Genomic DNA, 21,596 nt, shown 5'->3' on the forward strand with positions numbered 1-21,596 from the left:
TTGTCAGAGTTTGCATATAGTTGACTTGTCCTTAGGCCTTTCATTATAAATGCATAATTCTCTCAAACTCAGACATATTAAATGTTATGCTTTTCCTTTCCTGGGGCCAAAGCAAGGCTTCTCTTCAACTGCCCACCAAGCAGATGGTCCATTAAGATTAAGATGATCTTTAATACAGGAGACCATCAGGCACTGTGCATGTTAATTTACAGCTTTGCATTTGCAGTAACCATTTTTAAATGCATTTACGTTTGATCAGATTCTTGGATCGATCATTTATTTTCACTAGTGATGGGAGTGAGCTTTCATGAGCTCCAGAGTGGGTGAGGAACTACAGTGAGCCATCAATCATGACAATTGATGAGTCACTGATATGGAGCTCCGCCCATTTGTGTCTTAATGGAGGCTGTCTTCTAGCATTAATCTCAACATACCAGTGAAGCCTGCACTTCTCCTGTGGGGTCTTGTGAACAGCTGGATTAAACCGACACCCAGGTGTCATACCTGAAATATGAGCGTCATTACATATATACACATTCCCATGTGGCTTGAACACACCTGGGACAGAGCTAATGAACAAATACGCAAGTAAGACAAATGCATATCTGAAATACTTCAGCCCTATGAATCTGAACACAGCTGCAGAATCCCGAGTCATTTCCATGAAAACAGCAAAAACAAACACGAACCTAAAAAGGTAGATTTTTTTTTTTTTGTCCTCTAAAGGTTTTTCAGCACACATTCTGCAGGAATTCCACTGACATCTGGGGGAAATTGCCTGACCCAGGTGTGTTCCACTAAACTGCGTAAGATTCCGAAATGCACTGCAAGAACAGTTCCCACCTAAACGTTTTTAGAGTCCTGCTTAAGATGGGATTTCATTACACGTAATAAAATCACATTTAAGGCAAGCCTACCTGAACAGTGATAAATGCAGACCTCAACTGCATGGATTACAGAGTCTCCGTATCCTACTAAACACATATGGACACAAGGGGGCACAAAAGTAACGAGTGCAATTTCAGAGCGGCAAATACCGTGACTACAGCGGCTGCTGTAGCGTAGATATTTGCTGTCGTTCACCGTCATTCGCCGCCGAGTTTGACGATCAGGCTCCTCGAAGCACGGTGCTGTCGTCTGTCCAAAGTTGAAGGCCGGTTTAACAAATTCTGAAAATTAAACTGACCACTTGCGCAAGAAATCTATCTTAAGAAAAAGCAGTAAAATATATACCGATATACTTTATTATATACAGTTATGCCTACACAGGTATGTACACTGACAAACGGTTTAATCACAATATTGTTTTGTACACATGTACTTCCATCGATCCACAGTATGTTCAACCATGCTCAGTAAAAAAAATATATATTTTTAAGTGTTCGTTCACAAAGACGTGCGGACACTTGTGTAGTCAGAGCGCCAATTCGGCTGCACGGTAAGAAGGGAACATTTATATTTCACGCGTTTTACCACTGTGCGTGACAAAACATGCAGCCATTATGCACTTCCACACATAATACTGATTTGCTCTTCCAATGTTTGCCATTCTAATAGCCAAGAGACGTGCGCGTTACCCATACCACCTGGGGAAAATGCCAACCGAATCGGAGACAGACCACTCGAGTATTTGCGGGTGTAATTCTCCACGGGTCTTTGTGAACTTTGATCCAGATATTAACGAGAGCCAGCGCCAAGCGGGCAAAACCGAGTATTCCACGTTGTCATGTAACTTCTTGAAGAATCCACAGACCTGCATTATTTTTGCACTCTACGCACATTACAGTTCTGTGCTACGGAGCCGTGGCGACGCGCCATTGGTAGGGTGCCAAGGTACAAAACGCCCATGCAAAGGCTGCGTTTTTGGGCTTAAGCAAGCAAGACCGTCTTCATGACCAAAGGCACTCCAATTCTGCCTTCATGGTCCTATTTAGCAATTCAATCACAACGACCAAATAAATGGTCATTCAAAAAAATTGAATTATTGAGAGTATAACATCAATTAGATATAATTGACATAAAAGCAAATATCACATGTGCACTATAGAGAATAGTCATCCTTATTTAATTTCAACTTTATTCTTTTTAAAACAAGGCAGAGGATACAGTATTAATATTGACAACATTCATATAATTAAAAATAAAACGAGGACAATACCGCACAATTTGTGTTTGCCATTATGGTCAAATTTAACGTCATTCACTACCAAACAGTATCGACTACGGTCTTCAGTCAGCCAAGCCGCAAAAACACAGCCAAATGTGGCACTGGACTGTAGTTACTTACGGAGATCAGCTGTATAGATAAAAAAAGACAAATGAGAAATACATCATAAAGGTAAGATGACGGCCATGTCAATGTCCAGCATTTACTCTCCCCCCCTCCCCCCTTTCCCCTCCCAACAAAAAAAAAGACCAAAGACAACCCATACATCTGAGCAGGAAAAAGACTTCAAACCCCCCCCCCCCCCATATTAATATCTTAAGTAGCTCGATTGATTCCATCAATTTCCACTGTAGGTCTTTCATGTGATGTCTAGTTTCTCATGGCCATCTGTGATAAATGTATTCACTGAATACGGAGCTTAAACTGTCATAAGTCTGATGGCTTCTGAGAATATAACAGTACTGTACATGTTCAACGGTCTTTGCTGCTGCTATAAAACTGGCATTAATATTTTGAACCAATATCTCTGAAACCATTTTTCTATATACACACACACAGGTAATGGGTAAAACAGACAATGGAATGACGCTACTAATTTCTTCATAATACAAGTATAACTGTCTTTTTATTTTTATGGATTCAATGTTTCAATAACTTCAAGATGCCCTTTAAAAAGTTCCTGTAAGAAGCATCGTTTTAAGGGTTGTGCATTGCAGTTTTTAAATCAATTATATCACTTAATATATAGTAGTTCGTTTTAATCTTGTACTGAAAATAAATTACAGAAAATAACTTTAAAATGCAACAGAAGACAGACAAAATAATTCAAGACACTCTTATTGACATTCCAAGATGCTTGGCTAGAAGGGGTGAAATCACGGTGCTTGAGAGCAGTTAAATTTACAAATATATCAAAAGAAATGCAACCTGACAGTGACAATCCACAAAAAACAAGCATTCCTTTACATAACCTGTACTTCATCCTACCACAGAACCACTGGATTTGTTTTTTGTCCAACTACAAAAATGTATACAAAAAAATGATATTTATATATTTATATCATATACATGCCCTAAATTTGTGATTGATTAAAAAAAAAAAAAAATGTAACCACACAAAACTGGGGTGTTTTGGATGGAATTGTGGAAATTGCCATAGCTTTTGAGGGGGGGGGGGGGGTTGAGAGGGGAGAGGCTGTAAGTCAGATTTGGACAGCTTTGATTATGCACTAAGGGCAGGTCAGTCAATTTAAAAAGGAAAGACAAAGGCAATGCACAGTTTCAAAAGTCTTCACCTCTGTTGTGGGGGTCTGAACACAAGCAGCGTTAAAACACTGGCACCAGGGGTGTAAGGGCCTAGGTGGGAGGAGTGGGGGGCAGGCGGGACATGTCCAAAGCAGGAACCCCCCACCACCCCCACCCCTATCAATAATAAGATCACTTCCCCCACAGGAGTTTCATTTTGAAAACTGCTAGGCTGTGAGCTTCTATAGGCCCCCCACATCTTTAAATTAATATACTTCAATCGTCAGTCCACACGTAGATCAGTAGGCTACCCTCTCCTTAAGTCTCGAGAAATGAGCATTTAAGCAGCTTTTGGAAAATGGCCCCCATGTCCAATTCACTCCTACACCTTGCCTGGTACACGGACCGTTGTTCATATAACAGCCTGGCTAAAAAAAAAAAAAGAATCACACAGATCTTCACTGGCCTGCTTATAAATAGGTCATGAAAGTGCCTACGTCACTGCGTTCACTGCTTCTGCCACACCGTATACTCACCGTAGAAACTGGGAAAGTATCAATTTAATTAGCCTAGCTGTACTTTTTGTTCAATAGCTACCGTTACCGTGTACCAATTAGCTAGCTAGATTAACGTTAACGAGGAGTTAATGCAGTTAACAGTTGTTTGAAATGTTCGTTTGTAAACTGAGGTGGAAAAGAGGTGAAACGCATCGAGTGGCCTGCGCTGTACGCCGGTTTTATCGTGCTTTATTCGTCCAGAGCTAACGGGAAGCACCGCTGCGTCTGGACTGTGTCTTCAGTCGGTTGTTGCCATGTGCGTTACTACGGTGACGGAACCATTTGCTCACACGAGCGGGTGGGTATAAAATGGGATACTGGGAGAGAGATTCACTTCGGTGCAGTAAGACCGGAGACAGACAGGCTAGGTCGAAACCAAGCAGCAACAAAGTCTCCTTTTCCCTGAAATAGCACTGAAATAAAAATCAATGCAGTGGTGTAATTTAAAACAAAGAAAATGGTAGAAAATGACAGAGGGGGAAAAAAAAAAAAAAACCTACGACAGCAACCCTTAATTAGGAACACACATTTTCAAAAACAGAAGGAGGGGCGGAAAAAAATCTACAAAACACACCGCTTCGCCACAGCAAAGGTCCTGATTCTGGGAGATGCGACTTGGGAACACGCTTGCAATGCATGCGAGTGAGTGAGGGGGAGGGGGGGGCATCATCCAATGCGGTGAGGCGGAATTCGGTGAAGCTAAAACAGAGGGTGTGTAAACTTTGGTTGGCGCAGCTCGTGGGCCTAAAATACGAGCTGGCGCGCTCTCTCGCACTCTCTCTCTCTCTCTCTCTAGAAGGGAGAGCGGTCAGTTTGTCTTTAACTTGGCGTGCTGCGTCACCTGCTCGGTCAGACTGGCCTTGATGGAGTTTGCCACACTCTGCCTAATGTTATCCTCCATATAGTGATCGCTCAAAGGCTTCAACACCTGGAGAGGGAGAGGATTCCAGACAGGGGGGAGAGGGAGAGAGAGAGAGAGAGAGAGAGAGAGAGAGAGAGAGAGGGAGATGGAAGAAACCAAAATGAGTGGAAGGAAAAGGAAAAAAAGGAAAGAAAAAAAAGATAAATCACTCAAATTTAACATGATCGCGGACAAAAAGAAAGGGGAAAGACAAAGTGAGGATTTCACGTACACATGCAACAACACATCCTATTAATCACCGCGTTTAAGAGAAACGTGGAGACAGACAGCTGAAATGTGAACTGAAAATGTGATGCAAAAATATGACTGTACATGCCAGCAACCCCCCCCCCCCCCAACCAAACCAGTCCCCTCACAGTACAAAAAGAGTGGAAAAGAATGAAAGCTGAAGGTGCCAACCTGTAGTGTGTAACCCAGGTAAAACAATTTCAGTTTAAATCTAGGCCAGCATGGTTATCGACCATGTACTACTAAAAATTAAATTAAATAAAAATGGAAAAATAATCGCACAAAAATAAAATTGAGACCAGAAAAAAAAAAAAAAAAGTAGAAGTAGCTATTTTTTCTTCTTGATATTGTTGTTTGAGGACAGTCTCTTTCTCTGTGCCGGTAAGAAGGAGCGCCAGGAGATTCGACTCCTCACCAGCTCAAAGAGTTTGGTAAACACCTAAAAAACGGAATGGCGGGAGGTTAGCGGCAGAACAGCACCTGCGTGAAAGTTCAAAATGAACCGTGAAACAAGAACAGACGAGCACCGAGGAGGAGCCGACGGATGATTGGGCGGGAAAAAAAAATCTCCCTCACCTTTCTCGGAGTCCTCTGTGTGAGCAGAAAGCGGACAGAGAAACAGGAAATTAGGAAGGAGGAAGAGCAGCAAGAGACACAAGATAGGCCCAGTTCAGATCAAAAAAAACTGCAAGAGCATATGAGACAAGACTGGCAATTAAAAAAAAAAACTAAATAAATCTTAGAATGTTGCCGAGTAAAGACTACATAGTCTAAAACCAAGAATTAACAAATTAAACAACCTTTTCCCACAACAATTATAAGTTGAGAAAAATTTGATGCGCTGAATCTGAGACGACCACAGTAATCAGCTAAATAAATTGCTGAATCGGCAAACCAATCAGCCAATCAGCTGATGTTCTAAAACAGAGTCGTTCACGCTCTGGAGAACTTCCTGGGAGAAAAACAAAAGTCTTGTTCGGCTGAGGAGTTTTTGATCTGAACTGGCCGTTAGACAGGTCAGCGTGGGGAAACAGCGGATCGCGGGGTGCTGAAATCATTCGGGTGTTGAGACGGACTCTGCAGTCAAAAATCAGAAATCACACCCAAGTGGGCAGTGGATCCAAACAGGGAGGAACAAGGGCAGAATGACAATGACAAATTACATACATGCACACGAGTGGCTTACACATTTTCAAGGAAGCAAGCGCGACTGGAGAAGATCACAGTTAATATGGCGGAAAATTCTCTGGCCATCAGCTGTCAGAGAGCAAAAGTGCTTATGACAAAAGTGCTCCACCTCTGATTTTGAGATGGGGTGGGGATTCAGTTTACACATACTACTTAGGGGAGGGGGAATGAGAGAGGAATCAATTTAAAAAAAAAAAAAAAACGTATAAGGAACATTTAAAAAAGAAATAAGATTTGAACGTGGCGGGGGTTCGAGGCTGGGCCTGGCTCCACCTACCTGCTCCCACAGGGTCTCGGCCACGTTGTCAATGACGGTGCCCAGGTCTCGGAACTCGCCCGAGTACTTGACGTAGGCCCAGAGGCAGAGCGAGAGCAGGGCCACGCCCATGACCAGGTTGCAGAGGCCGGCCACAGTGTTCAGTCCCACAAAGCCCGTCACCCCGGAGACGATGTACATGGCGAACATGACGGCGAAGAGGGTGGCGGGCGTGCGGGCGGCGTAGAAGATGTTCTTGCTGTCGTTGTGCTTGATGAAGTTGGCGTAGGCCTCGTCCAGCTCGCCCTCCAGCTGCTCCTGGTAGCGCCGGCAGAACTCCTCGCCGCCCATCTTCTTCACCGCGCGGAACTGCCGCACCGAGCACTCCTTCAGCTCCTCGTGGCTCCGCTCCAGGTCCGCCGGGGCGATGTACGGCTTGTCCCCGCCGCACACCTGGGGACGCGCCGACGGGAATGATTAACCAGTCAGCCGGCCGATGAAATCGGTCAGCCAATCAACCGGCCGATGAAATCGGTCAGCCAATCAACCGGTCGGCCAAGCAACCAGTCGGCCAAGCAACCAGTCGGCCAAGCAACCAGTCGGCCAAGCAACCAGTCGGCCAAGCAACCAGTCGGCCAAGCAACCAGTCGGCCAAGCAACCAGTCGGCCAAGCAACCAGTCGGCCAAGCAACCAGTCGGCCAAGCAACCAGTCGGCCAAGCAACCAGTCGGCCAAGCAACCAGTCGGCCAAGCAACCAGTCGGCCAAGCAACCAGTCGCCAAGCAACCAGTCGGCCAAGCAACCAGTCGGCCAAGCAACCAGTCGGCCAAGCAACCAGTCGGCCAAGCAACCAGTCGGCCAAGCAACCAGTCGGCCAAGCAACCAGTCGGCCAAGCAACCAGTCGGCCAAGCAACCAGTCGGCCAAGCAACCAGTCGGCCAAGCAACCAGTCGCCAAGCAACCAGTCGGCCAAGCAACCAGTCGTGCCAAGCAACCAGTCGGCCAAGCAACCAGTCGGCCAAGCAACCAGTCGGCCAAGCAACCAGTCGGCCAAGCAACCAGTCGGCCAAGCAACCAGTCGCCAAGCAACCAGTCGGCCAAGCAACCAGTCGGCCAAGCAACCAGTCGGCCAAGCAACCAGTCGGCCAAGCAACCAGTCGGCCAAGCAACCAGTCGGCCAAGCAACCAGTCGCCAAGACCAGTCGGCCAAGCAACCAGTCGGCCAAGCAACCAGTCGGCCAAGCAACCAGTCGGCCAAGCAACCAGTCGGCCAAGCAACCAGTCGGCCAAGCAACCAGTCAGCCAAGCAACCAGTCAGCCAAGCAACCAGTCAAGCAGCCAAATCAACCAGTCACCCAAGTAACCAGTCAAGCAGCCAATCAATCAACTAAGCAGTCCGATCAATCAACCCCCCCATCCTCCCACCCCGACACACAAACACCGCAACCAGTCAACCAATCAACTGGTGAATCGGTAAACCAATTAGCCATTGAATCTTCCAATCGATTCACCCTTCAGTCCACCACTCAGAAAGCTGTTTTAGTGTGATATTCACCAAGTGGCTTTTCCAGCTCTTAGCAACAGACGTTTTCCAGTCATCGGTGACCTGGCCGACCGAGCTGCTCAAAGCTGGCGGCTAAGAGCTGGCGGCTCCGCCCCGCTGCGCTCACCTGCTCCATGTTCTTATTGTACGCGTCTTTAGCTCCCGCGACGGCGGCCAGGTTGTTCGCTTCCGCGGTCGCCTGGACAACAGCGGAACACAGAGGGGTTAGCCTAGCGCTAGCATTTCCCTTCATTTCTCCAAAGCCTACCCGAAGATCTTTAACACACATCCAACCAGACATCCAATAAACTCCAACAGACTTAGTAACTGGTCTGCAGTTGCTGTTGACATTTTGAGGCACAGTAAGGAACACGTTTATTTAAATGGAACACACCTGCAACATGGATTTCGGATGAGGCAATTCTTCACCTTGATAGATTTTGATGTAGGCCTAGAAGAGAAAAAAAAAAAAAAAACATTTTAGTCCTCAATAGATAGAATTTAAAAAAAGAAAATGAAAGCGATCCAACTTTCATCCAACTTACTTTAAAATACTCCACAAGATCTCTGCATGTGACTTTGGATCCGCCGATTTCTTTCTCCACCAAATTCTCCGGGGACAACAGCAACGGCACGAGGTGCTTCAGCTCCTTCTTAAACTCGTCGTCAATATCTGCAGCAAAAACCTCTCCGTCAAATCCCCAATACTCTCCCCCAGATCTTCATTTGAGCATCTGTTAAAAAAAAAACCTCAGGATCTTACAGACGCTGATTAATGTGACAAAGTCCAGCGGTCATACCTAATTTATTCGTGTTAAACAGATCATTTTTTCAAAACTCGTGTAGTGCTCTGAGACAGAAATGATGAATTTGCTTAAATGGCCGCGTTTCCTTTAAATTGCTGGAGGAGGGAGCACAGCAATAATAATTCCGGCTCAAATGAGCCGTCACAGTGCTGCAGCTTACCCCTTCATTAGCCTGAAATAAAGTGTGAAACGCCATTTGGAAAGAATCGCCTTGAGCCGAAATGGCAGCGACAATTCACTCAATTGACCCTCCTCTGGGTGTGAGCGCGAGTGTGCGTGTGTGTGAGTGAAAGCCTGTGTGTGTGTGTGTGAGAGAGAGAGAGAGTGAGAGTGTGTGTGTGTGAGTGTGAGAGTGTGTGTGTGTGTGTGTGTGTGTGTGTGTGTGTGTGTGTGTGTGTGTGTGTGTGTGTGTTAGAGAGTGCGCGCGTGCACTGCAATTTCTGCTCAAAAAATCTCTTAAAGCAGCGGTGTGTGCCTTCTTTGTTTTGCATGTAGCGCATTTACATTCAAGCAGCCGCTCGTATCCAGAGTGATTTATGAAGCTCACTACCCCCCCCCCCCGCCCCCCCATACATAATCCAAAGTACTTAACCTGAACTGCTTCCGTAAATTACCCCAGCTGGATATTTACTGAAGCAATTAAGATGAAGTGCCTCGCTCACAGGTACCACAGCAGAGCCCCAGCTGGGACCCTCTCTCAGTCACACGCCCAGCTCCCCGACCGCTTCGCTACAGTCCAGTTCAGACACGACCTCCCCCTGGACGACGCCCACAGTTATCGATGCTCAACTGCCACAAGTTCACCTTGAGTTTCAGATTCGAAATTCAGTCGGAGGCCAAGGCCAAAGTGGTGGGGCAAGGCACAGGGGGTCAGGGGTCGGGGGGTCAGAGGGTTCGGGGGTCGCACCTTTTAACCTGCCGTCGAAGCTGGGGTTGGTGGCGACTCGGAGGCCGGGGTGCGGAAGCAGGAAGCAGCCGATGTTGGAGAAGCAGGAGTGGATGTGCTTCCGGACGTTCTGAAGCTCCTCGTGCTGGTTCTGCTTCACCTTCGGACAAGAGAAACCGGGGGGGGGCTTATCCTACAACCCACTCACGTTACCCCAAACCCCACCCCCCCACCCCCCCCAGTCAGACCACACCCTCTCTACCACCAAGTATCCAATCATTTGTTAAGGCCACAAAATTCTCCACCAAAGCGCACCCGATTCTCAGGTAGACCACGCCTTCCATTGCTGGCGGTAAGAGGGTTTTTGTCTGCCTTGGCAGGATAAGCCAGCCACTAATGCGGAAGAGAGAATGCACACGAAACAGCCTCCGCCATTGGACGGCCTCCTTCAACAAAATGTCAAGTGCAGATGAAGCTACGCTCGGCGCACACCGCGCACACGGGGGGGCACTTTCGGGGAAATTACCCGCTCTTCACCGGCGGATTATCATTTCATATCACTTAACGTAATGAACGTCATTATGGCACCGCAATATTAAAATGAACTTTCCTGGGAAAAGTTAATAGGTATCTGAAAAATGAAAAAGCGAGAGACAGCACTTTGTCGGACGTTAAACGCACACCTCCAGACTACGGTCTTTAAAAGGCTAATTAATAGATGAGCCGCGTTTATTTGCCACACGCAAATAAACATCTGCACCGGGCTTTTAATTCTTTGGAAATGAAATCGGTTTATCCTTATTAAAATGAACAATGAGGCATCGGCAGGATTTAAGCTTTGTCTGAAGGGTTAAGGCAGGGGTGCACAACTCCGGTCTTGGAAGGTCGGTCTACGTGCTGGATTTTGTTCCAACCAGTTACCTTTTAGTTTTAGTTTAGGGACAGCTTCTGTTCACTACTGTACTTGAGCACAGTAAAATCACGAGGATACACTTGCAGTCTGTGGCTGTAGCTGTTGCTCATGCAAATGTCAGAACAAGATACGGTTGAGCTAGTTAAAGAATTAAGAGCAGAATTTGGCACAAAATCCTGAAACGGATCAGTCCTTGTTGCGCACCCCTGGGTATAAAGAAAGGATTTTGGATGCACACGTGAAGCCGGTCCGCTGTGTCATTTCCTCTTTCTTCCAGTGTGCACTTATTCAAAATCAGTGCAGCTTCCGTTGGTCCTCAAGATCCAATTTCCACAACGAAGCTCAAAGGGTTATCTTCTTCTGTCCTTTGTTCCTCCATCGCCTCGGTTACATTCCGAGTGTTTTTTTTTCGCGGTTCTGTACCGCGTACTCGTTCCGCCACAGGTGAGCGCTCCGCATCGGCGGCAGGGGATCAAACGGTTCGTGGCGAGAGGCGTCCTCAAAAAAAACTCATCAGCCTGGGGGGGGGGGGGAGCTCCCCCGACAGAAGCCGCCGAAACCGCTTTGTTTAAATCTGTGTAAAGACCCCCCCCCCCCTGTGATCTGACAGTCACCGGTGACATGTTAACATCCCCCCCCCCATTTCCCTAAAAGTGTGAGAATCCCCCCCGGCTGGATGAGGCAACTCACCTGCAATCTCTTCTCCAGGAACCGCCTCCCCCCGTCCAATCCATAATTATGCTCGTACGGGTAGCTCCAGTCTCTTATTAAAAACATTAGGGTCTGTTCGGGGGGACACACAGAGTCAGTGCGTGAAAAACACAGCCACAACGCTGAATAAACAACACACAAAAACGTATCCCTTGTTCCCTTTTGTAGCAGAATTTTTACGAACGCATCGACTGAAAACTCTAAACCAAAGACTCACGGACACTTAGTTTTTATGACTGGAGTAACACAGATGGTAATGGATACCCTGAAAACAAAATAAAACCTCCAAACAGGGGGGGTATCAGGAGGTGAGCACTGCCCTTTGACAAGTCCCACGGCACAGAATGAATTCCCCTACTGCACCAAAGCCGATTGGCTGGCCATCCTGCAGGGCAGTGTGTAATTCGCCCCCTGTGGTCATTTGGGGAATTGCAGCCTGCCCGCATCAGTGTAGCAGTCGGCCAGGATGCAGCACCTGGCAGCACGCGGCCGGACGGGGCGTGGTTAAGCCCGCCTGGGGCTCAGTGATGAGGCGCCAGAGTACGCACCTGAAAGGGCTTCAGATATATCTCCTCCATGGCGAGCCGTCCGTACTCCGTGAAGAGCTGGAGGGAAAAATCAAAAACAGGAAAATTAAACAAGGGAATGGAAAATAACATGGACAGATCGAGGGTGCTCTCACTCAGTCGTACCCCTCCCTCCAGGACTACCCGTCTCCGGCTGGAGATTACAGGTGTCCCATTACAGGTGTGAAAACAACCCCAAACGCACGCTCAGTATAATCTACGAACACCTGGAGATTAGAGGCGTACCGTAACAGCTGTGAAAACAGCCCGTCACACACACACACACACTCAGAGTAATCTACACACACCTGCAGATGCTCAGAGATGCACGTTATAAAACACATCATTAAATGAAATACCTGAAGATGTTGAAGGTCATCCTCCTGTATATTCTGGGACAAGTTATAGACCTGAAAGACATCAAACATGAATCAGTTAACCATATTAAATCAAGACCCCTAATGCCTCAGGAGATCTCCAAACCCAGTTTCCTACATACGGTAATTGGTTCTGGATACAGGAAACCAACTGAGGTTTCCACACACAGAAACTGTGGTTGAGGGCTTCAGCTAAATTAGCCTGCAAAGAAACTGTTTATAGCTGCAGCAAGCGTCCCTGTGCATGTACAATTCCTCACCCAAGCACCAAAGACCCTCAGGGTTTCCGTGAGCAACAGGTCCGTTTGTGCAAATCCAGACATTCTGTCCTAAGAGGGATTTCTCATCACTGGTTCTGAAAAGCCACAGGGCCTGCTCATTTTCCAATTACTCTATGCCTGCTTATCGATTAAAACTGGTAATTACACAGTTAACTCACCTCACCTGCTATCTTGTGTCTAAACTGCAGGTTTTAAATTAAAATAAAAACCAACTAACCCAGCGACTCTCCAAGTCCAGGGCTGAGGATCCCATCAAACACTGTTCTACATGTGATTTTGAAAGGCGTCTATCCTTAATTTTCCAGCTTTGGTGCATCTGGCAACACCAGTGATGACTGATATCAAATATGGTATTTTTTAAATATAATTAAAAATGAACACTGTGGCACAGTTTGTGTGTGGTGCTCACCTGTGCGGAGCTGGTCATGGTGCTCAGGGTGAACACTAACACAGCTTGTGTGTGGTGCTCACCTGTACCGAGCTGGTCATGGTGCTCAGCCTGAACACCAACGCAGTTTGTGTGTGGTGCTCACCTGTACGGAGCTGGTCATGGTGCTCAGGGCGAACACGGTGGCGCAGTCTTTGATGGTTGACTGACTATCAAAGGCTCCCTGAGTGTCGATTAGGAGAACGGCGACCTGCGGAGACACACAGACCCCCGGTCAGAACACGGAACACGGCGAGCGCACGCCGTCTTTCTGCGACGCGGGCGCGCGGACCACCTGACACGGTCACATGGCGCGACTCCGCAGGCTCCCCGGCCTCGTTAAATATGAATTCCTTGAGGCTCGCTTGCCGGAGCTGCCTCCACCCCGGTCTCTACAGTACGCACACAAGATCATCCTTCAGAGATTACAGCTGTGTGCGGAGGGGGGGGGAGGGAGTGTGGCGTTAGGGAAGGGAAAAGCAGTGTGGAGAAAGAGAAGAGTGTTCAGTAAACCATTCAGTACCCTGGGATCCCTCTGTGTGTGAAGAGTGCTATAAAAACACAGAGCACGGATAGGATGTTAGGGGTAGAACCGAAATCCAATTCAAAACCTCAAATAAAATGCCAGTATTTCTCAACCCCCCTCACAAAAAATTCATTTCCTGAATTGGAATGGAATTGAAACCAAACCCCAAGAGGCACAGTGTAGATTAAATGGAGAGGAGGAGGAGGAAGAGGAAGAGGGCTCGTACCTTGCTGCCGTCGGGCTTGTCCACCACAAACACCTCGCTCCACGCCTGGATCCCCGTCGTCTCCCTCTCGCACCCCCCCCTCCAGGTGAAGCCAGTCAGGGGGTCTTCACTACCCCCCAGCCAGCATTCGGATGTCTAAATGGGGTCAGAAAGACGACAGGGTTTCAGGAGAACAAAGATCAATGAATCTGCCTCTCCTACAGGTGGTGTTATAAATAGCTACACTGGGACAGACCCAGACAGTGCCCCCTCCAGGACTGGAGTTAAACCTGCACACCTTGTGGCCCTTCTAGGACTGGAAATTCTTTCATTTAAAGCAATAAACAGGTTCAGACAAGAATACTTAAGTGACCTTATTTCCACATATCACCAAAATCGAACACTACAGTCACAAGATGTGCCCATCTGACCGTGCCAAAATTTCCAAGACCAAAACCAGCAGCAGAGCTTTCAGCTTCCAGGCTCCCAAGTGTCAGAAAGACCTTCCCCCAAACCGAAGGAGAAGCAGAAATTATTTTGGCCTCATGTACAGTACAACACACCTGTCCCCTGCAGTCCACATCAGCACTCTACTGTGCTAGTCGCACTGTTCATAAAGCTACACGCTGGAAACGCCTGCAGCAAGCAGTCTGCCTGTGTGACATACCGTCTGTACAAAAGCTAGGACGGACGGACAAACTGACTGAAGCGGCAATTTGCAACCGTGCCACAGGAGGGCACTAGAGAGCCACTGTTCCGGGAACACTGGGATCTCGCATCACAGGCAGTTGTCACAATCAGGCACACAGTTTTTTGGAAATCTTCGGCGGGGAAGATGGGTGCTCGGCGTGCGTCCCTCAAACGCCGCGCTCAGATACGTACAGAGAAGAGGACGGATAATCGCAATTTACTGCCCGAATAAAGGCGCTAAATTCTTCAAAGAGCTGATTTATTCTGTCCTATTCAGAGTCTCCTCTGCAATCAAAAGTTCATTTGTGCCGCGCCTGGTCCAGGGGCAAAAAAGTAATTCATTAAATATTCTTTTCACACAGATTTTTTGTAGCTGTTAAATCTGTTGGGGGGGGGGGGGGATTTCCCATGAATATAAATGGATGGTAATCCAGTGGTGCTGGGAGGGAGGGGGTAAGTTTGGAGCGCATTATCAAACGGTGATTGGAATAGGAGACGAGTTTGGATGCTAAAGCCCGTCAGAACCACAGCCCGCTCTGCTCCATACTGAACAACCTTGGAAGTGGAGTAGAGGAACACTGGACAGCTGTACTTGTGTGATAATGTAAGCATTGGAGCTAACACACACACACACCTTCACGCACACACACACACAAGCATACAAAGACTAGGTATTCTAGTCTCTAGTCTGAAGTTGCAGGTTTAATTCCCTGGTGGGGCATTGCTACTGTACCCTGAAGCTTGTGCTTGACCTGCACTTCAACTCAGCCAACGTACAGCTTGGTTGATAGTCTAAAAACATAAGGTATACAAGTAATTTTTTTAGCGTGTAATGTCAGTGACATTGTGTGCATTTGCTTGTTTCCATGGAGAAGCACACAAGAGATGAGCATGTGATGCTTTTACACGCTGCCCCCTAGACTCAAATATGCAGGCCGTTATGCACAGTGTCAGCATTTTAAAATAATATTCAGCCCAATCAGGTCGCCCTGGAGAAGAGCATGAACTACATGTATAAAAACGTGAATGTAAAATGTACGTGAATTGAACAGCGGTGCTGAACAGCACCCCGATGTAAAGTTAGGGTGAGAGGAGGTTGTGGTGCTTGACAAGACTCCAGTGTAGGGATGGGTAGAGGGCAGTGGGGCTCCAGTGCAGGGATGGGGCAGTGGGACTCCAGTGAAGGGTTAGGGGGAGACAGTGGGGGCTCCAGTGAGGGTTAGGGGGAGACAGTGGGGGCTCCAGTGTAGGGATGGGGGAGTGGGACTCCAGTGTAAGGTAAGGGTTCAGGGTTATTGGGGGACCGTGGGGCTCCAGTGTAGGGTTATTGGGGGACCGTGGGGCTCCAGTGTAGGGTTAGGGGGGGCTGGGGGGAGACAGTGGGGAGTGTAGGGTGCGAGTGGGGACTCCAGACGATGCAGAGCACCAGTAGATCAGCCCAGTCTGGATCTCAGCCATTCCTTAATGGCACTTTGGACGCAGAACCCTGAGATAACGGGACTGAGAAACCTCTCAGAGCAGAACAAACAGGGCCTTTCAGAGAGGAACAAAAGCAGCCATTACTCGCCAGAGCCGCTGCAGTCCAGGGGCATTGCCCAGATCAGGTCAGCCGTGCGCCCTCATCAAATGGAATGAAACGTTATGAAAAATAAAATAAAATCCCCCAAATTCCTTCCAATAGACTGCTTTATAAGAACAAGGTAACAAAACAAAAACAACAACAAACAAAAAAATACCGCCTTTCCTTTCGGTGCAAAAAGCAAAAGGTCGGCAGATTTTATCATATCGTTCAGGAAGCAAGAACACAAAACACAACCTCAAAATATCATCAAAAGATATTCATTCCACGCTTTCACTCGATGGTTTTATCTTATCTGAGAAAATCATTCAAACAAAACTTTTCTAACACAAACTAGGAGGTCAGAGGCACCAGTGCACTTAAAAGCAGAATGGCCGGCAGCTCGGCCATTTATAAAAACAAAACGGCAATTTATATGCAAATTCACACAGGAACCTTGGGAAAGGTAATCACGAATAACCAGAGACACCGGCAGTGTTTACAGAAAGGAGCTGGTCAGGACCAGGTAGAAACGGCCGCGAGGAGAGATTCGGCACACATTTTAGGTCCCGATTCCAGAGGCGTGCCAAACGGGACAGGGGCTCGCGAATTCTGTCCGACGCGTCCGAAACGAAACGCATGCGTGTGAAGACCAGGTCCACAAAACTGAATTTTACACGCATCCATGGGCCGTGACTGACAGGTGCCAAATTTTCAGGGAACTCGGGAGACGCCCTCTACTCACGCAGAATCAGGAGCAGGAAGGAAACCGGCGGAAACGAATGAAAAATAAGGAGAGTATTTCTTCCCTTGCATCATGAAAGCGTTCATACTTTTCCCACCTCACGTTCAAAGTATTTTGGAAGGAAAAAAAAAAACAAAAAACAAACGCAAAACCTACTGTGGTCAACCACTTGGCTCGGGGTGGTTGCAATAGCAGCTGTGTGAAATGTTTTCCCGGTTTCGTATTTGGGTGAAAACATTATGTTTTAGCTGACGGTGAAAGTGCACGTTATTCTCTGTACGGTTTTGTTTTTTGGGCAGCAGCAGAATCCCTCGCATTCTTAATTTCAGATTTCCGCTAAAGAACTGATTGTAAATTCTAGTGGGCAGCAGAATGCAGTTTCACTTGGACGAATGTGCGCACGCAATGGTAATGAGGCATTGTGAAAACGTTACCACGTTTAGGCGTTTGGGGACTTTTCGGGGAAAAACGCTGCACAGTTGGTCTCTACATCCTGAAAAGCTAACCACAAATATCCATGTGTGCATTTTAAAATGCTACGTATGCACTGCACACAAACGCACTGCTGCTCAGAGATTGGAATGTTAAGCCTCTTCTGCGACAAGGGCAGTCGGACGATTGGTTATGCCCAGGTCACATGTAGTGTCAGCAGTGGGATGATTGGTTATGCCCAGGTCGCCGGTGGTGTCGGCAGCCTGATGATTGGTTACACCCAGGTCACGTGGTGTCAGCAGTCGCATGATTGGTTAAAGCCAGATCATCTTTGAAAGGGGCCAGGGGACACAATCAGCTCGAGCCAAAAGCTTGAATGAGTTTGTGCCTTCAGTCAGCTACTCAGTTTGCTTGCTCATCTACCACTGGGTCATAGAAGTGTCAACAACGCCAAGTCCCTCTCATGTGACCACTCTTCAGTGCCAACACCATACACCTAGTGAAAGGCTCCGGTTAACTTGTGTATTTGGATAAAAAAGCTACCTGCCATAACCCCGCCCCTTGACAACAACCACACCCCCTTTACCCTGACCTGGCCAATGAGGGCATAGGAGGCGTCAGAAGGCCCAATCACACAGGCTTGAGGTACAGAGAAGGCGTGACTGAAGCTCCCCTCAGGGCTAGAAGTACTGATCTAGCACAGCTTAGGTAAGGCCATTCATCACAGGACTCCCCTACAGCTCAACAGGGAACAGCTGGGCCTCAGACAGGGCGTGGCCTAGCACAGGGGGATTGTGATGTCACTGGGGTTGGGCGGAGTTCAAGAACCCTTGGGGTAGAGCAGCATCCACTATGGCAGTGTTTCTCAACCCTGGTCCTGGGAACCTACTGTGTGTGCTGGTTTTTGTTCCAGCCATAATAACAAGCTCTGTATTGTAATGAACTGCTAATTGTTCTCAATTAGACAATTCTACAGTCTATTAAAGGGCAATTTACTCTGTTCAAGCCACATTTTGCCAGAAAGAGCTACACAAATGTCCCATATTCACATCCCTGGAATGTAAGGTCAGTCAGTTCAAAACGAAATGAATAACAGTTCTATGTTGTATGCAGTATACGGCAATTGATTCCAGTTGAAAGCGCTTCCATTTTAACCGATTCAATTACGAACTGACAGGTGAAATCAGCTGGGTCCTGTTCGGTGAGTATGGAAATCTGAAACCATCCGTGTGACATGGAGGGAGTTTACCAACAGCAAGTGACAACAAGCCAAACCTGCATCGCGTTAGAACAAGTTTAACCACCCGAGAAAGGCGGAACAAGATTTCCCACAGTGTGTATTGATCAAGAGACTGGCACTGACAAAAATCAATCAGGATCGAGGTTGAGAAACACTGCACTATGGCATTATAAGAATAGGTCGTCTTATTGGACAAGAACACAGAACTAAGTTAAAGGTGCACGCGGTGATTTCGGTAATGAGATCTCCCCCTCAGCCGAAAGCGAAAGTGTCTGCCTGACGCAAATCGAGGCGTTTCACAACACCGCTCCGGTCACTGAGAAGCACGCGGGGCCATTCACATTCACTTTCAAAATGACAGCTCTGCATCTTTCAAAAAAAGGCGAACAGTAACAGTTATGGGCACAAGAGGGGGGGGGACCCACCAGGAAGGCACTAATTACATGTAGAAGCCACGCGGGCCGTTCAATCGCTCCGTGGATTCGTAACGATCGCCTCGACCGCGGCACAGACCTGAACATCCAATCAGACCTCCGGCTCCGGCCCGCGACCGAGGGAACGCAGAAACACCCCCGCGGTCGGAACACAGCGGCCTCACACAGGAAAACACAACCGCTTCTAAAGAAGCTCGCAGCACACACAGTTACACCACACCGGCATCCTCCGATATTCATTCACCCACAGCCCGCGTCTGTTCCTCACGCCCCAGTAAACTCGCGCACACGCGCGTTACATGGATGTTGCAGAAACGCATTTTTTTTAAATGTCCCTCGTTTTTCGCAGCACGGTGGCAGTTTAGATGAAAGCATCTGGAATCTGCGGCCAATTTGGGAATTGAATCTTACTTCCCACACCAGCAACAACAGTGGACCATTCCTAAGCATGTGCTTTTCACACATATTAACATTACATTACAGGCATTTAGCAGACGTTCTTATCCAGAGCGACTTACACAACTTTTACATAGCATTTTTACATTGTATCCATTTATACAGCTGGATAAATACTGAAGCAATTTCGGTTAAGTACCTTGCTCAAGGGTACAACCGCAGTGTCCTACCCAGGAATCGAACCTGCGACCTTTCGGTTACAAGCCCAGTTCCTTACCCACTGTGCTACACTCCGTCCTCCATTATTTCCAATATTTATATTAGATATTAGAGAAATTAGCAGCACCTCACAGCGAGAAGGTCCCAGGTTCGAGTCACAGCCGTGGGCCTTTCTGTGTGGAGTTTGCATGTTCTCCCCGTGGCCCCAGGCACATGCAGGTTAAATAATGTATGCATGGATATGAGTAGATTACTTCCCATTTGCTTTTAGGGCATCATTTATTCATGTGTGTTTTCTTTTTTAACATACAAGAAAAACTTGCATTTTCCACATAGATGGCTAATTTGAGGCGGTTTCTATGCAAAATTCAATGTTGTGCACGACGGCCACATTCTTAAAACCATCAGCAGGAAAATGTCCATATCAGCGTTCAGCGACGGATTTAGCAGTCACACCGAGCGAGATTGATTAAGTGAGGGTGTCTGACCAGACAGCTGTCGAATTTAACCCTGAGAGAGACAACCACAGTCTGCTTCGGGAAGGAGCCAGCCCTGAATTCTTTCAGGGAACGTCCACATATATCACAATATTTAAAAAAGCGAGGAATTTACCAAGCAAATAACGTGACGGTTAAGTAAATATTTACAACCTGCTCTACTGTACAGCCAGTGCCCTGATGAACTGTCTTTATGAGGCTTTAGTATGCAGCACATTAATAGTAGTCTAAGACTGTTGCTACATACTTTTAGCATGTTAGCATGTTTTAGCACGTTAGCATGTTTTTAGCATGTTAGCACGACTTTAGCATGTTTTGGAGGCGTTTCACTGACAGGGAAGGTCACAGCTGCAGCTCCAGGCTCACGGACTCTTCCGGAACCCGAGCCCCCCGGCTCAAACAAAAACGTCTGCCGTCAGACCTTCTCGCCTCAACACCCACGCGTCACGGCGAAGCGTCAGGGCGCCAAAAAAAAGCAGCAGGGCGCCCGCCGTCACCGTCCAAAAAAGTAAATCTGGGCTCATTTCACAGCATTAGCGCCAGAGCGAAAATAGCGCTTCCCGAGCCACTTGACCTATAACGAGAAACGGCCGCTCGTAAAGCGTGCCGCGCCGCGGCGAGCCCCCCCGCTCATCGGTCCCGTCTGCTTTTAAACGGAGAGCAGCTTTTAAAAAACAGGAACACCGCGGGATGGTGGTCCCACGGTCACTTCCCATCAGGACACCACAAGACGCCACATTATCAACATCATAATACTATGACTAACTTCACAAAGGTGTTATGAAAAACGGAAACACATTCACAAACTATAAGACCAGTTCTGGGAAGGAAAACAGCTTGTTCCCTCCATTTTGGACAGCACACACCTGCAGTATTTGACCCCGGTAGTTTTCCAAGCAGAACACATTGTGTACATTGATACACAGTCATTTTGTGGCACATACTGCCCAAGGCCTACTCCATATGTATTCAGAGGATGCGGTGGCCTGTCTCTGTACTCCACTAAAAAAACCACACGCCGTGACTTTGCACAAAAATGCGCCGCGTGTCTCAGCCACAGACGGAAAGGTGTTTATCTTCAGGCGGAATGCTGGCGGAGCCGGCCTTTGGACACACCGCCCCCCCCTGCTGGCCCAGAGGCCTCGTCGCGCTTTCAAAATCCGTATCGCCCGGCATGAAAGCCATCTGCCGCAGGAGCACAGACACGCGATCACGCCGTCCTGCCCGCCCGCCCACCGGGCCGACCTGCCCCGAACCCGCGCCGCGGACACGCGGACACGCAGCACAGGCCCGTCGCTGCGCCCAAGACAGAGGCACCTGGCGTTTTTTGGGGGAATTGGGTGGAAATCAATCATCCAAACGAGCCATGTAGGACATCTGAGCCAGAATGGAAAAGGTAAACAAAATAAATAAGTACATACATTTTTAAAAAAAAACCTCAAACGAAAAAGGGGCTTTTCTGCAAACGAAGACTATCCAAGAACCCGGTCATTTTGTACATCAACAAAAGACTTCATGCCGATGCAATGGAGACCATGGAACATTCCAGAATCTAAACCAGATTGGCAGTGTGCGAACAAA

The 21,596-nt window shown here is 47.6% G+C and overlaps 1 protein-coding gene across 3 annotated transcripts in view; it reads right to left on the bottom strand.

The window, feature by feature from the left end:
• Positions 1 to 2,059: 2,059 nt before the first annotated feature.
• The window catches only part of LOC135244933 (atlastin-2), a 33,174-nt gene continuing 13,637 nt past the window's right edge, over positions 2,060 to 21,596 (bottom strand). For 2 of the 3 annotated variants that reach the window (XM_064317629.1, XM_064317639.1), the window contains 11 exons: positions 13,826 to 13,960; positions 13,180 to 13,284; positions 12,348 to 12,398; positions 11,971 to 12,027; positions 11,402 to 11,494; positions 9,820 to 9,958; positions 8,652 to 8,779; positions 8,501 to 8,557; positions 8,234 to 8,305; positions 6,585 to 7,016; positions 2,060 to 4,897 (listed from right to left, as the gene is read on the bottom strand). In XM_064317629.1, coding sequence (XP_064173699.1) covers positions 4,778 to 4,897; positions 6,585 to 7,016; positions 8,234 to 8,305; positions 8,501 to 8,557; positions 8,652 to 8,779; positions 9,820 to 9,958; positions 11,402 to 11,494; positions 11,971 to 12,027; positions 12,348 to 12,398; positions 13,180 to 13,284; positions 13,826 to 13,960 — 1,389 coding nt within the window. In that variant the 3' untranslated portion in view covers positions 2,060 to 4,777. Of the gene's footprint in view, positions 4,898 to 5,290; positions 5,559 to 6,584; positions 7,017 to 8,233; positions 8,306 to 8,500; positions 8,558 to 8,651; positions 8,780 to 9,819; positions 9,959 to 11,401; positions 11,495 to 11,970; positions 12,028 to 12,347; positions 12,399 to 13,179; positions 13,285 to 13,825; positions 13,961 to 21,596 lie in introns of all 3 variants that reach the window. The other variant, XR_010327099.1, reaches the window with a different exon arrangement.

The sequence above is a fragment of the Anguilla rostrata genome, chromosome 2 (genome assembly GCF_018555375.3).
Source record: "Anguilla rostrata isolate EN2019 chromosome 2, ASM1855537v3, whole genome shotgun sequence".
NCBI classification, from domain to species: domain Eukaryota; kingdom Metazoa; phylum Chordata; class Actinopteri; order Anguilliformes; family Anguillidae; genus Anguilla; species Anguilla rostrata.